This window comes from Sebastes umbrosus, chromosome 10 (assembly GCF_015220745.1).
Source record: "Sebastes umbrosus isolate fSebUmb1 chromosome 10, fSebUmb1.pri, whole genome shotgun sequence".
NCBI lineage: Eukaryota > Metazoa > Chordata > Actinopteri > Perciformes > Sebastidae > Sebastes > Sebastes umbrosus.
In genome coordinates, this window is record NC_051278.1 from 32,948,292 (window position 1) to 32,964,379 (window position 16,088).

General features: G+C 41.9%; 1 protein-coding gene across 1 annotated transcript in view; it reads right to left on the reverse strand.

The window, feature by feature from the left end:
• mmrn2a (multimerin 2a) overlaps positions 1–16,088 on the reverse strand; it is a 47,725-nt gene that overhangs the window by 13,495 nt on the left and 18,142 nt on the right. The window contains exon 5 of the mRNA XM_037783119.1: positions 7,451–7,672. Coding sequence (XP_037639047.1) covers positions 7,451–7,672 — 222 coding nt within the window. The remainder of the gene's footprint in view (positions 1–7,450; positions 7,673–16,088) is intronic.

Genomic DNA, 16,088 nt, shown 5'->3' on the forward strand with positions numbered 1-16,088 from the left:
GAATTGCAATACTTAAATATTGGGAGGAATTAATACTGTCCACAGAGTTATGCATACAGTTAGCATGGTAGTATGCTATGTCATTGTATGATGGTGCTACATGAAAGAACAGAAGATCACATTATTAGGATTGATCCTCTGGGAAAATACGAAAAAGATTTCTACATTTTTAGTTTAGCTAAATTAAAAATATGATTACAAAAAAAAGCTTTTCATACACCCACCCACACTCAGTCACAAAAACACAAAGCTACACACTCCCTGGTGATTCATGGCTCTCTGGGGACCAGTAGTTGGTTGGCTCCGCTCTAAAATGGAACCAGTTTAGTTTCCAAACTGGAATATAAACACAGCACAACCATCCGCCTGGAAAACACTCCAGCAGGGAAAAACAACGCCTAAAATGGCTCAGAGGCCTCCGAAAACATCAATGTTGATGTTGCTGACACACAGAGGAGCTGTCGGAGATTCAGTCAAAAATGACACAAGCTGAGTTTCCATCAGGAGAGACGATCAGAGATTAGATGAGTTTTCACAGAGTTTATTTCTGTTGGTTCAGCAGAGGCCAACAGAGTGAAGCCAGAACACACACCGACCGCAGGGCGCTGCCGGTCCTCCAGCTGGACCTCATTCATCGGAGGTCTGATCTGCCTCGGGGCTCTGGGGATCCATCTGATCCTGTGTGTTGTTGTTATTTCTGGAGTTTGAAACAAACCCAACTGTGCTTACATTTCCTGCTATTTACTTGTGCCCTGATGATGTTTTAGTCCAGAGCACCGTCAAACTCCTCTCAGTGAACTATACACCAGATTTCAATCACATCTATACTGTTTCTTGCTAGCTGAGGAACTGGCAGGTGAAAGCATGAAATCCTTTTAAACCTTAGGCGCAGCTTTGATTCTGCTTGGTGGAATAACTGTATCCAGGTGTCCCTGTCTTTATGACCAACAGCAGGCAGTTGTCGTGACTAAAGAGCGGTTGGGGTTAAGGGCTTGTTCAAAGGGGACTTCAGTGGTGGTAATTAGGAATCCCCACCAAGATTTATCCTGCCCGTCCGGGGGATTGAACCTACGACCTTCCGGTTACAAGCTTGCTTCACAGAACATTTAAATGCTCATACATAAAAACAGAATAATTTAATATTCTATAATAATATAACACTTTAAAAAAGGAGCCATTCTGCGTGATGAGTACTTTTTCTTTTGATACTTGAAGTAGACTACATTTTGCTGATAATACTTCTAGACTTTTATTTGGAATGGCTTCTGTTCTCTGATGCTAATTGTAAGGGCTTTAATCAAGGGCACATAATATTCCTGTTCGCTCCCAGCGACACTAAAAACATATGATGATCTTATAGAATATGATGCATTGCTGTAGATTAGTGGAAATGAAATGTTCAACCAAGTTAAGCTGATTTACTAAATGGATTTCCACTCTCATGAATCATTTTAAAACAAACATGACAAATGTCAGCATTTAAGAGAAAAAGAAGATCTGTTTCATCTTTCCTGCAGCTTTCATTACAAAAGCCTGCCATGTTGCAGTACTCTGGCCTGTGACGCCAGGAGGTTGGTTGGCTTGGCTGAGTTACACAGGTACAGCGGTAGAGACTGTGAAAGACGAAGATTGAGGAGACATAGGACAGAAGAAAACTACAGAGGGGACACTATTTAATGTTCCTGGATGTAAAGATGAGCTTTACAATGTTAAAACCAAGGACAAACAGCCCATTTCATAAATTGCCTCTGAAATGGAGATCAGTTCTGCAGTGCTGGTTAGTGGCACTGAAAGAGCCCTCCGACAGGCACTGTTGAGTCCAGCTGCAGCTGACTGTCTCTCCATCTCCCGTCCTCTCCCCTCTCTGATCACCTGTCTCTCCTCCTCTGCTGCTAAGAAAATAAACGCCGAAAGCACTACTTTATTCTGAAGCCCACGTTGTAGCATTTATAGCACTTACTATCTAGCTACCTGCTCAACATTAGCATACCAAAACTCCCATCACAAAGTCAAACTTATCACCTAATATTATACTTACATAGATGTTTATCATGTTCTGTCCCACTCATTAATTCATTTGTGCACACAAGATAAGTGTAGACAGAGAGCCAGCACAGCGCACCCCGCCGCAGTCTCTAACTAGAGTGATGTTGCACGCTGTCAAGCCACAATTACGCAGGGGCACGGCAGATCCACTGGTTACATTTAGTGCAACCAGCATCAGACTGTTGAACCACAGAACCCCGCGTGATTATGTGCACAGCAAACGTGTTGTTTTGATTCATTATTCTACACAGTTCCTTCTGCGCATCAACATATGTGTTGGCAAAACATTTTGAACCACTTAAAACGTTTAGCTCCATTAAGGCTGTCCGTTCCTGCCAGTCTTCCACCCGGTGTCTCCATCCTAGCCAAAATGTCGTCTGAGCTCCACATTTTTAATTCTAATAGCCTGTGGCTATGGCGAGCAACATGATGTGATAGAGATTATTTGGATTCAAAACAAAGTTGAAAAATAATGTTCGTAGGCCCAGACAACAATACGTTTCCTCTGAGGGAAACTCTCTACAGGACTCCCAAACTGGCAGTGCGTCATGAGGGGGCTAGTCTGTGATTAAAGGGGGAGAAAGTAGTGAATTTGAAAGTCCTGATTGTCACAGCCTCTAATGCACCCCCCCTATAATAATACCTTCTTTCTGATCGCACACCCCGTGTTCAAATGCGCCACAGTTGCACCAAGTTAGCCATCCTGATGAAAACGCCTATGGTGCTTGCAAATTAGCGCGTACGCGCGCGTAACCATGTGCGTGACCGTGTGCACGCATGAACGTGTGGTACACTTAAGGGTCCTGGTTTGGGGGTTTGAAAATATGGTCACCCTATGCAGAGTGGCGGCTGTGAGCTAGCCAGTGGGGCACGCTCACATGCATGAACATACATTAAAAGTATGCGCGGCTATGTGAACAAAGTACAGAGTAGCTCTGATTACAACACACTACAAGTCAGCATAGTCAAGGTCAGACATTTTAGAGGACATAAACATACGAAAAACAAATGTTTGAGTGGAAGGGATCTTTAATTTACATTTTTACAACTAACCTATTCACCAGAGCCTGTCAGCTCTGGCTCGCTAACACAACGACACAATCCAGTTTTACAAAAAACTTTTCTTCAAAAATGTATTGTTTAAAGTGAGGACATTTCTATTTTCTACTTCTTCAAAGGGCTGTTTGAAGGTTCAGACTTCACGTCAGGTTTAGGTTCAGTTTAGGGTGAGGGGGGTCAGGAATGTATCATGGCAATGAGGGTCCCCACAAGTATAGAAATACAAATACTAGTGTGTGCTTGTTTCGGGTCACTGCTGTCACTCTCCTCTGGAGACACAGTCCAGACACAACCACCTTAAACACACACACACACACACACACACACACACACACACACGCACACACACACACACACACTTTCAACAATCCACACTCTCCCACATGCTGCAGGGTCCTGAGAGGTCAAAGGCCATGGTACAGTGAGGCCACGCTGCGACAGGAAATTCCAGGTCACCTCAAGTGGGGGGCGGTCAGCTGGCAGTGTTTCTATGTAATGACTGTCAGTGTGATTTACGGAGCCGAAGCCGAGTCGACTTCCTGTCCGTACAAAACAACGTCTGTTGCACAACTGTGGTTCTGTTTTCTTCCTCTGACGTTTGTTGTAAATGTCTCAATTAAGAAAGTAAGAGGACCCTTTAATGAGACTCGTGGGGGAACACAACAGCAGACTAAGTAGGGCACGAGAAAGCAGAAGAGTTCATCTAATGTTTAAACTGATTTTCTGATTTATTTTCATTCTTCTTGTTGTAAATAAAGAAGGTTCATTTAAAGAAAAGCCTCCAAGCTGAAGAGATATCAATCACTGTTACTTCACCTGCAAATTTACCATCATCAGTTTTTTAAATAATATTTCAAAATAGGTTAATGATTTCAGACAGAAGTAACAGCAACTTTGCAGATTTTATCATCCATCCGTCCATCCATCCATCCATCCAACCATTATCTGTAACCACTTATCCTACTCAGGGTCAATGCCAATCCCAGCTGACATTGGGTGAAGGTAGGGTACACCTTGGACGGGTTGCCAGACTGTCACAGGGCCGACACATAGACAGATAACCATTCATACTCACATTGCAGATTCTATCAGGTGTAGCGAACTGATCCTACCGACTGAACAGGCTTAAAACAGGCTTCAAACTCCAGCTGACTCATTTTAATTAGACAAATGAGAACCCTGTTAAAGGCTCTTAAATATGCACCTGATGGCTGCATACACCACCGTTGAAAGGTTTGTAGTTGTTATATTGATCTTTTTCATCATTCCTTTAACGAAGATTAAAACTGTTTTAAAGTGGCAGTAGGCAGAATATTTTTGGCATCATTGGGCAAAAAATCCTCTTCCTCTCTGAGAGTCAGAAGTTCAGACGTGAGAGTGGGATCAATCTTCTCATAATAACTCTTCCCGAAATGTTGAACTATTCCTTTAAAGCTGCAGTAGGCAGTATATTTTTGGCATCATTGGGCAAAAATCCTACAATAACCTTTCAGCATATTGTAATTCAAGTGTTCTGAGAGAAAACTAGACTTCTGCTCCTCCTCATGGCTCTGTTTTCAGGCTTTAGAAAATCTAGCCTGTGACGGGAGACTTTGACCAATCACAGGTCCGATCACTCGCGAACTCCGATCAAACGGTCAAACTAGGCAGCGCTGATCAAATATGAATCAATATTCTGTTACTGTAATGCCTATTTCTCATGTAAAATGTTTTCAGAAACATCTTGTAGTGTACTGTTTAGCTGTGAAATGAGAAAGTTTGCTCCGGCTGGTGGGTGGTACAGAGTCACATGATTTTTTTCAGATTACCTCTCTCATGCACTAGTGTCAGGATGTAGTGACCGTTTTATAAAAATAACCCTTTTTAATCATATTTGCTCCAATTCTACCTACTGCAGCTTAATTTTTTTATATATAATACGTTTTTTGGTTTATAATTTATTCTTTGCATTTTCAAACATTTTACTTTTACAGGAAAAAAGGGTTTGATGACGAACACTAACCGATGAGTTTACAAAAGCAATGCTTAGTAGTAGTAGTTAGCAGGCAAGCTAACGTTTGTAAAGCCAACAAACAGAGGCATCACCAGCTATGACAAGATATCACATTGGGCCCCGCCACCACAGGCCACGCTAACCCTGTGCAATTACTGTCAGCACACCTCCAGAACCAAATCGACCCATTCAAAGCTTTAAATAAGTCTACCTTTGCAGGCTAGCAACTCTTGTAGTCCAATACTTCCTGTACGATATTTACTGACAGTGAGCTGTGAAAATGTAACACTGTGCAGACATGCATGGTACATTCTGCACACAGTGGTTGTTATGGTCGGAACCTGTTCCCTTTTCCCTGTTTTCCAGTTCCCCTGTCTGTCTTGTGTGGGCGTGCATGGTAGTGGGTGTGTGTTTGTCTGCTCTCCTCCCACCAGCAGTTTCCCCGCGCTCCATGACGTAATCATCCACCTGACTCCAACCCAAATGGTAGACTTCCTTGGCCTCTCCTGATCTAAGTTTTCTTGTTACTAGTTGTGTTCGTGTTTTGACTTCTTGTATTAACGTGTGTTCTCTTTGTGCCCAGGTGCCCTGCCTGCCTGCCTGCTACATTATCTGCCCGTGGCTTTAACCCTAGCCCCTTTTTTGCCTTGATCATTTCATCTGCTCAATTTTTGGCAATAAAGCCTTTTTGTTAATTTTTCATCTGCCTCCTGTGTCTGCATCTGGGTCCGCCTCAACTGTTAACAGTAGTATTCTCTATTTGATGCAAGACTGATACCCTCTATAAGAAATGTGCTAAAGGCTCTTTTACAGTCTAAATGTAACTTGAATGGTAAAATACTTAAATGGAACATTAATGAATAACTTAAAATAAATGTGACTTAAATACACATTAACATCTTCAATTAAAATAAATTAATATTATAATAAAGAGATGTATATAAAAAAACGAAATAAAATCAGGAGCAGATTTTTTAACCAAATGTGATACCAGCTAGAAAATAAGCACCTGTAAAAGTGGAAATGGAAGACAAAATGGAAATGATAACGCCTCTCTTCGTTTTTGGAACCTATATTTTTCTTACGGAAGCGGAGACATAACGCTCCGACAGCACTCCTTGCACTCGCAATTCACTCTCCTAGCAAACACACAATTTAATCAATTTTTTTTACCCTTCTGCTCTCGTGCTTTTGATTTTGAAAAGGGTAAAAGAAAGGATACAGAGTAACGCTCACCAAAAAATCGACAGCTCATTATCATGCATCAAAAGTTGTGTGTTGGGTCAAATCTGAAGACACAGGCATGATAAACATATTTTTAGATTCTGTGTAATTACACGTCCCGAGGACATCTTTATCTCTGCTGTTCATCGTTGATAAACAACAACAAACCTCCTTAGAAATCATAGAAAAACACGTTTCTTATAACTGCAGAATTTGCCTGAGAATCTCTGAGAGTTTTTAGGTTTTCTTCAGTATCAAAGTAATCCAGTAATAGATTTCTGTACATTCATGGGTACACTGCAAACAGGAGCTTATAATAGCTAATTCAGCATATTTTATATACGTTATATTACACACACACACACGCACACACACACACACACACACACACACACACACTGAAGAGCATGATTATCCTCCAATAATCATGCATGTAGGGTTTTTAGAACAGTCCTACCGGGAAGGAAGGAAATCAATCTAAAAAACTGACGGAGGATTTGAAGGAACTGATGGAGCTGCAGAATGTTCCTTTAAGGATGATGTAATGCTTGATGATGTGAGGTCAAAGGTCAGAGAGAACAGAGCACTGTGGGAACACAAGAGCGAGGCCGATCCCCAAACACGCTCCACACAGGACGGAGGAATCGTGAGGTAATGCACATGCTGGTCTGGTGACACAGGAGGTGTAATATAGTGTCATTTTATAGTCCATATGTATGGAACAATGTAAGGGAGACAGAAGAAAGACAGGATTTCCTGGAGAGGAAGTGTGTGTGTGTGTGTGGTTACAAGAGGTGTCATTGCAAAGGAATGGAGCTCAGTGTGTGTGTGTGTGTGTGTGTGTGTGTGTGTGTGTGTGTGTGTTATAGTTCCCTCATAGGATGTGAATGAGACATCAGGATTATCATCACCTCTACACACACACACACACACACACAGACACACATACACACACACACCTTATTAATCATTATATTCTGTAAAGGAAGTATTAAGTACTAATACCACACTGTAAAAATACTGTTACAGTAAAAATCCTGCATTGAAAATGTTACTTCAAAAAATATATATAAGCATAACAGTGCAAAGAAAAATGTCGATAGTGCTGCCAGAGACAACAGTGTTTACCTGAGGGGGAACTGGGAGGGGGGTCCGTGGTGTTGTGTGATGTCTGATGGGGGTTGTGGCCGTAGTCCGGGTCCAGGGCGGGGTGTGGGGTCTTCTGCTGGTTGTCCTGGTAGCCGGTGTCGTACAGCACCTGGTGGTCGTTCTGTTCGCGGTTCGGGTCGTCGCGCTGCTGCTGGAGCCGCTGTTGCTGGAGCCGCTGTTGCTGGAGCCGCTGCTGCACACCTGAAACACAAACAGGTGGATCAGAAATGGAGAAGGGAGAGAGCTGAAAGTAGCTGGAGTTTCAAAGGATTTGTTGGCAATAAGAAAAATACCGAATATCACCAGCCTTATCTTTAAAGCTTCACGAGTAGCTTCTAGCGCCACCAACTGGTCAAAACTTTCACTTCTCCTGTAAAAACACGAAACATCTATTTGGTGTTTCCCAAAAGATGGATCTTTCTGATTCCGAGTAAATAATAAATTGAATATTGAAAACGACTTACTTTTTATAATCCTGTGTGCTTACTGTATTTATTATTTATGTTATCTGATCATACAAATAAAGTCTCATTAACACTCTGAGACCCACAATAGACCCGTTTCTGTCTTTTTTAGGGGGGTCCAGGGGGTCTTTAGGGGGAGATAGCAGGTCAACAGTAGATGTCACATAGAGGTGGTGGACATCATCTGAAAGCTGATGCAGCTCAGCACTGTGTGTCAAGTTGTTCTAGCCATAAATCAGAAATAAACATGAATGAATAAATGAATGACTGAATTAAAATAAATTGTAAAATTATATAAGGGCTTAGAACGTTATAATAGAAGTACTGTATATGATGGCCATTCCCATGCTCTATTATGTCTCATAAGTCGTTTCAGCAATTTTTGTGCAACATTTGTTACACCGATTTGCTGCTAAATTTAACCTTTTTTTTACCACTCGAGAATTGATAAAAATGACCAATAATCCCTCCAAAATACCACATTAAGACAACAAGAGTTTTCTGAAAGAATTATATTTTTCGGCGATCGGATGGCGAGCACGTGTTCTGGAAACTGCTCGGAAACCCCCTTATTAGCAATCTAGCTAGGAAAGCCATCCATCCTCTGAATGCTCTAGGTCTCTAGTTTGATCCATCCATCCTCTGAATGCTCTAGGTCTCTAGTCTGATCTATCCATCCTCTGAATGCTCTAGGTCTCTAGTTTTATCCATCCATCCTCTGAATGCTCTAGGTCTCTAGTCTGATCCATCCATCCTCTGAATGCTCTAGGTCTCTAGTTTGATCCATCCATCCTCTGAATGCTCTAGGTCTCTAGTTTGATGTACCATCCTCTGAATGCTCTAGGTCTCTAGTTTGATCCATCCATCCCCTGAATGCTCTAGGTCTCTAGTTTGTGGCTGTAGTGTTTCATGAGGCTGTGATTATCCTAGAAGTCACAACAGGTCATTTTATACAGTGAAGTCAAATTTCAAAAAATGGTCTCATTACAGAGAAATGGTTAGTATGGGGACTAACATCATCACACATGAATATAATTGGGCTCATTGGATTTTTATATTGCATTCAAAAACTGCACGGGATTATCATAAAGTGGGCATGTCTGCAAAGGGGAGACTCGTGGGTACCCATAGAACATTCACATATCTTGAGGTCAGAGGTCAAGGGACCACTTTGAAAATGGCCATGCCAGTTTTCCTCACCAAGATTTACCGTAACTTTGGAGCGTTATTTTGCCTGCCCTAACCTTCGAAACAAGCTAGCATGGGATGGTTGGTATCAATGGTTTCCTTAGATTCTAGTTTCATATGCACTTCACTCTAGCTCTACAACTGAACCTGCTACAGCCTCTAAAAGACAGTAAAGTCAGTTGGGTCTCAAAAACTGTACTAACTGAGAGAGAGAGAGAGAGAGAGAGAGACCAACAGGAAGAGAGAGAGAGAGAGAGACCAACAGGAAGAGAGTGAGACAGAGGGGGCTGATGGGAAACAGGCTGATGTATTTGGGAATTTCTGAGTTCATTGTTTTAGCTTTCAGTCAGAGCGACAGCAGGAACACGGAGCTCCATATCAGTGACCTGCAGTCAGCTTAGAGGGCAGAAATACACCATGCTGCCTTTGCAACACTGGAGATGAAACAAAAAGAGGAGGAAGTCCTGCAGTGTCATCAGATGTGTTTCCTTCATTATTTTCAACTCTTAAGCTGAGACCAAAAACTATTTTCCTGTAGAAAAAGTGAATACACTCCCTCAGGCAAAGCAGACACTCTGATTTAAAGTATCAATAATCAATATTATAATAATATGAAAATAACAAAATAATAAAATCTGTCTTAATTCTTCAACATCTCAGTCACTTATTTCTGAGAATGAACATGGTTTGGTCTTAACCCTCTGAGACCCACAATAGACCCGTTTTTCTCTTCTGTAGGGGGTCCAGGGAGTCTTTAGGGGGAGATAGCAGCTCAAGAGTAGATGTCACTTAGAAGTGGTGAACATCATCTGAAAGCTGAGAACCTGAAGATTAATTTGCAATCCAGCTCAAATGTGCCAAGTTGTTCTAGTCATAAACCAGAAATAAACATGAATTAATTAATGAATTATGTAAAAATAATTGTAAAGTGTACAGTATAAGGGTTTAGAACATTATGATAGAAGTATATGATAGTCATTCCCGTGCTCTATTATGTCTCATAAGTTGTTGCAGCAATTTTTTTGTTGATTTGTTGCTAAATGTAATTATTTTTTACCAATTGAGAATTGATAAAAAAAAAAGATGAATAATCCCTCCAAAATACCACATTAAGACACCAAGACCTTGAGGAACACCATAGAAGAAGCCATGCTGTGATTTGGGATCCAAAGCTTTTGACGTTTGGAGATTTCTGCAGAGTTGCATTTTTCAGCGATCAGATGGCGAGCAACTTCTGTTCTGTAAACTGCTCAGAAACCCCCTTATTGTCAATCTAGCTAGGAAAACCATCCATCCTCTGAATGCTCTAGGTCTCTAGTCTGATCCATCCATCCTCTGAATGCTCTAGGTCTCTAGTTTGATCCATCCATCCTCTGAATGCTTTAGGTCTCTAGTTTGATCCATCCATCCTCTGAATGCTCTAGGTCTCTAGTTTGATCCATCCATCCTCTGAATGCTCTAGGTCTCTAGTCTGATCCATCCATCCTCTGAATGCTCTAGGTCTCTAGTCTGATCCATCCATCCTCTGAATGCTCTAGGTCTCTAGTTTGATCCATCCATCCTCTGAATGCTCTAGGTCTCTAGTTTGATCCATCCATCCTCTGAATGCTCTAGGTCTCTAGTTTGATCAATCCACCCTCTGAATGCTCTAGGTCTCTAGTTTGATCCATCCATCCTCTGAATGCTCTAGGTCTCTAGTTTGATCCATCCATCCTCTGAATGCTCTAGGTCTGTAGTTTGTGGCTGTAAAGTTTCATGAGGCTGTGATTATCCTAGAGGTCACCACAGGGCATTTTATACAGTGAAGTCAAATTTCAAAAAATGGTCTCACTGGAATGTCTCCTATGGGGACTAACATCATCACACATGAATACAGTTGCGCTCATTGGATCCACAAGAATCTCAGCTCTATAGTGAGACCCATTTATGGAACTGAAGACTGTTTATGGACCACAGTGTGCAGAAATATTCAAACATAATTTTAGAATAGGCGAAAATTACACATATACTGCATTCCGAAAACTGCATGTGATTATCATAAAGTGGGCATGTCTGTAAAGGGGAGACTTGTTGGTACCCATAGAACCCATTTACATTCATATATGTTGAGGTCAGAGGTTAAGGGACCCCTCTGAAAATGGCTATGACAGTTTTCCTACAATTTAGCCCATTTTGGAGCGTTATTCAGCTTCCTTCCCGACATGGTAGCATGACATGGTTGGTACCAATGGATTCTTTAGATTTTTTATTTTCATATGATACCAGTGTCTTCACTCTAGCTGAACCTACTAGAGCTTCTGAAACACAGTAAAGTCAGTCAGGATCGCGGGCGTGTCTCAGGGGGTTAAAAGAGTTCTCCACTGATATATCATCACACTCCTATACGGAGGCCCAACACGTACATGATTCAAATCTCAATTTTTTTTTAATGCCGTTATCTTGAGATCACAAGTTAATTATGTCATTATCTCAAGAAAACAAGCTTTGTTATTTCGAGATAACGAGAAAACAGAAGGTGGTTTTCATTTATTACTTCTTTGGGTCAAATCAGTCGACGGTAAAAGCATTCAAACGGCCCAGATCAAGCTTTTAGTCTGGAGTCATAACAACCTTTTGAGGAACTCACTGCTGAATTAAGTTCTGGGGACATTTTATGAGGCCCCCCCCCCCCCCCCCCCAAAAGGCCCTGATCGTGGGGTAGTACTTTGTGAAAGTACCAGAACTTCCAGGGTGGAGTTTGCAGGGATGACTGTCGTTGATTGTTCAAACACACACAGCACTGCTGCTTCAACTGTACCGCCTCATTCATGAAACAAAATGAAACAAAGAAATACTCTAGTATCCATTCAGGACCATTTTAGGACGAGGGAAGAACATTTCTCTTGGTTTGAGAACATTAAAAGTAAAGTTAGGCTCTGCTGTCGGCTTCATTCACTCATTCAAAAAAGAGAGAGACAAAAGAGAGAGAGAGATCGTGTGAGCGAGCTGAGAGGGCGAGACGTAGCGCGGCGGTGCCTTGAATGAGAGAAAGAAAAGTTATTTTCTGATTGTTTCACGGTGCCAATCATTTCATTCAGCCCAATGACATGATTGGACATGTGACCTGCTTGCCTGCCCATGCACTCATTGCGCGTCACCGGAGTCTTCCACAAGCTGTTAGCTTGACAGCTTTGAGTAACAGCCATGTTTGTTGTTTACGGTCATTATGAAGGGCTGGACTGTCAGTGTTACAGACTTGGGCCCAATTCCAAACCCCCCACCTCCACCCTCTCCCTACCCACTTCCACTCCGTTTGCACGTTCACGTGGAGGGTCCGCCATATTAAGTGCCATTCCAAACCAATCACTGGGGAGTGGAAGTGGGTTATAAACCCTCCAACAGCGAGCTGCATCGATGCCGACTCAACCAGCCGCCCTTACTGACGACGTGCAACGCCGTTTAGTGTTCGTCATGGAACACAATCCAATGTCAGTTCTGTGAGACTTCCAGTACAAACATTTACTATAAACTGCTCAAACTGACATTTCATTTGTTCTACTTTCTTGTCATACAGACGTCAACAACATAAAGTAAATAGATTGTATTTAGGATCAAATATACCCTTGTCTAGTCTAGAATATATATACATACAACATATATTTATCTTTTTTACCCCTATTAGGAGTTATAACCCCATCATTTATTATATCTTCAACTGTGCAATACTGACTTAACAGTACAATAATTAAGTGCATTCATTCAGCTGTGAAATAATCTGGTTTACTCTGGTATTAACACTGCATTTATTTATACAGAACATTTAAACTAATATTCTTATTTACACTATTCTTGAATTTTTATAAATGCGTCCAGTTATATCTTTAGCATAGATCCTATTTTTCAGCATTATTATTTGCACTGCTGTTATATATGTTTCTTATTTATATTTTATCTTTTATCTATATTTCTCTATTTTTATATATTTATATTTATATTCTAGAACGGGAGCATAAAACCCCCCCCACGGGGATCAATAAAGTATTTCTGATTCTGATATTTCTTTCCTTGCTAAAGAGAGTGAAGTTCGTCCCAAAGCGGCCACTGTATTTCTACCCTCCACCTTAAAGAAGGAGCTTCATTGAGCTGTGAGTGGGACTACAAACAGAGTTCACTCCACCACGGAGTGGGAGGGTGGAGGAGCCGGATGGAATTGGGCCAGAGTGTCTTTCTCTCTAGATCTGGGGACTTTTGGAGCTGGTGCTGCTAGATACTTTCATTTTTTAGGTTGGATCATTTTTTAAATTTAGCGTACTCTTTGTATATATAGTATATACTGTATACTATAGTTTAGTACTTTGTAAACATTACCGACCCTAGCTTTAACTGCAAAATTTCAGCGGCAACATCAATACCGACATTTTCTTCAGATATTTTAGCAGTAAGTTTGGGAACTCTCTCGATGTACAGGAGGTGGACACAATAACAGAGACAGATGTAACGTGTGTACAGGTTGTAAAGTTTATTGTGATGACTCACGTCTGAGGCGGTTGTATTTTAAGGTGTTCCTGTTATTGTGTCCGGCCTATTTCTGCTGGGCCGCTGTTCTGTTGATGATTTAATTAAGTCGACTTCAGCTCGCAGGAAGTCGGTTCAATCGGAGGCGTGGTGGGAGCGGACTGTACCATTTTGAGGTGTGTGTGTGTGTGTAACTGCCTCTTTGTTTGTCTTTCTTTGTTAAATCAAGCCTCTAAAGGCCAAAGGTGTATTTTAGTCAGGATTCTTTCCAAAAACATAGACTGTTTTGATTCTCAGAGTTCTCAGTGCCACTCACGGTTGAAATATTTCATGTTATGTACTCTAGAATTAAAGCAGCAGTGGGTAGAATTGGAGCAACGTTATTTTTATAAAACGGTCACTCAGTATTTGTAAAGAGGACATTCTACAACCTAAAAGCACGAAAAATCTATATTTAGGAATATAGAGTGCTCCTCTCAAACTTGTGACTGGACACAATCAAGCTTTGTGGCAGTGGAAGGTCATCAACACCTCTTGGATAAGGACATGTGCGAGTGAAGGGTCAACATATAAAAACACTGTTCATCCACCTCTCAACACCGAACCCCCCCACCCCCACCCCACCTGTGCTGGGCTGAAGTTAGAACAAACAACCCTCCTCTCCCCCCTCTCTTCCTTTACTTCATCAGGTCACAGTAACATTCGTCCACTGTCAGGCTGCTGTGACCTCTGACCTCTCTGTACTGTTTAACTGTATTGGTGCGTACTCCCCCCTCCTTCTGTGTGTGAGTCACCGTATGTTTACAGGCCGAGGATGTGGTGGGGGTGACCTTGGTGGTGGGTCCTATGGTAGCGGCTCGCCCACACCCTCCACACCGGGGGTGGGGAGGTGGAGGAGGTTGGACCTCCTCCTGACCTAGACTGAAGGTTTATCGAAGCCAAGTGTTGCTCTGCAGCTTCACAGCTTCCTCACTTTGTTAAAGAGGCAGGAATGAGTCAGACTGCTCGGACACTGTTAACAAAGGGTGTGTGTGCGTGTGTGTGTGTGTGTGTGTGCGTGTGTGTGTCTGTGTGTCTGTGTGTATTCCCAGGCATAGAAGCAAAGAAAACACAAAACAAAGGAAAATCAGATTTTAAAAAGCATAAACATAAGAAGCCCCTCTGAGCTCCAGGAGACGGCTGTCTGACATGTCTGAACAACTATTAGATGGATTGAAAGTTTGATATCAAAGTTTGTGGTAATCCTCGACTTAAAGCAGCAGTAGGTGGAATTGGAGCAGGAGACTTGTCGTCTCTGCTATTCAATCACTCACAAACTCAAACGGTCAAACCAGGCAGCGCTGATCAAATGTGAATCTAGTTCTATTTCGCACGTAAAATGTTTTCAGAATCATCTTGTAGTGTACTGTTTAGCTGTGAAATGAGAAAGTTTGCTCCGGCTGGTGGGCGGTGCTTGGTATTTCCTCAACTGATCTCGACATGGCTGCCGGGTCACAAACTTTCTCATTTCACAGCTAAACAGTACACTACAAGATGATTCTGAGAACATTCTATGAGAGAAATAGGCATTACAGTAACAGAATATTGAATCATAATTTATCAGCGCTGCCTAGTTTGACCGTTTTCAAAGAGTATGGAAGCGAAGATGCGAAAATCTGGTGCTTTTTTGACAATTGTCGCTAGATGGCGCTGCCATTTTGGACTGAAATGTCAATAAGATAGCCATAAATGTTTAAAGAGACATCTGTAAATCAGAGGATCTTTTTTGTTTAGGTAAATCAACTTCCCAGTACGAACACTTAAATAGTCCTCATTTAAATCATGATCCAGAGTTATTTTCCTCGCCATAATGAACGTACATCAGACCCACGGCACTGCACCGCCCTGCACGCTCATATGACATATCCGGTTCTGCTAGCTTCCTGCTAGCTGTATGCGGCTGTAATAATTGATATATTGGCTGTATTTCATCACTTTTATTATCTTTTAATACACCCATGGGCTGTATGCTGTCAGCCTGTACCGTGGTGGATGTATTAACGTCTCTGTTCCCAAACAACCGGCTATCGGCCAGTAGCTAGTAGCGCTACTAGTATGACATCAACAGAATTTCATGTAGCTTTAGGCTATTTACTATTATAATATTTACACAGGACACAACCTCTATACATCCATGCTCTGTGGTCTGTTGGACCCTCTTCTACATCCATGCTCTGTGGTCTACTGGACCCTCTTCTACATCCATGCTCTGTGGTCTGTTGGACCCTCTTCTACATCCATGCTCTGTGGTCTATTGGACCCTCTTCTACATCCATGCTCTGTGGTCTATTGGACCCTCTTCTACATCCATGCTCTGTGGTCTACTGGACCCTCTTCTACATCCATGCTCTGTGGTCTATTGGACCCTCTTCTACATCCATGCTCTGTGGTCTATTGGACCCTCTTCTACATCCATGCTCTGTGGTCTGTTG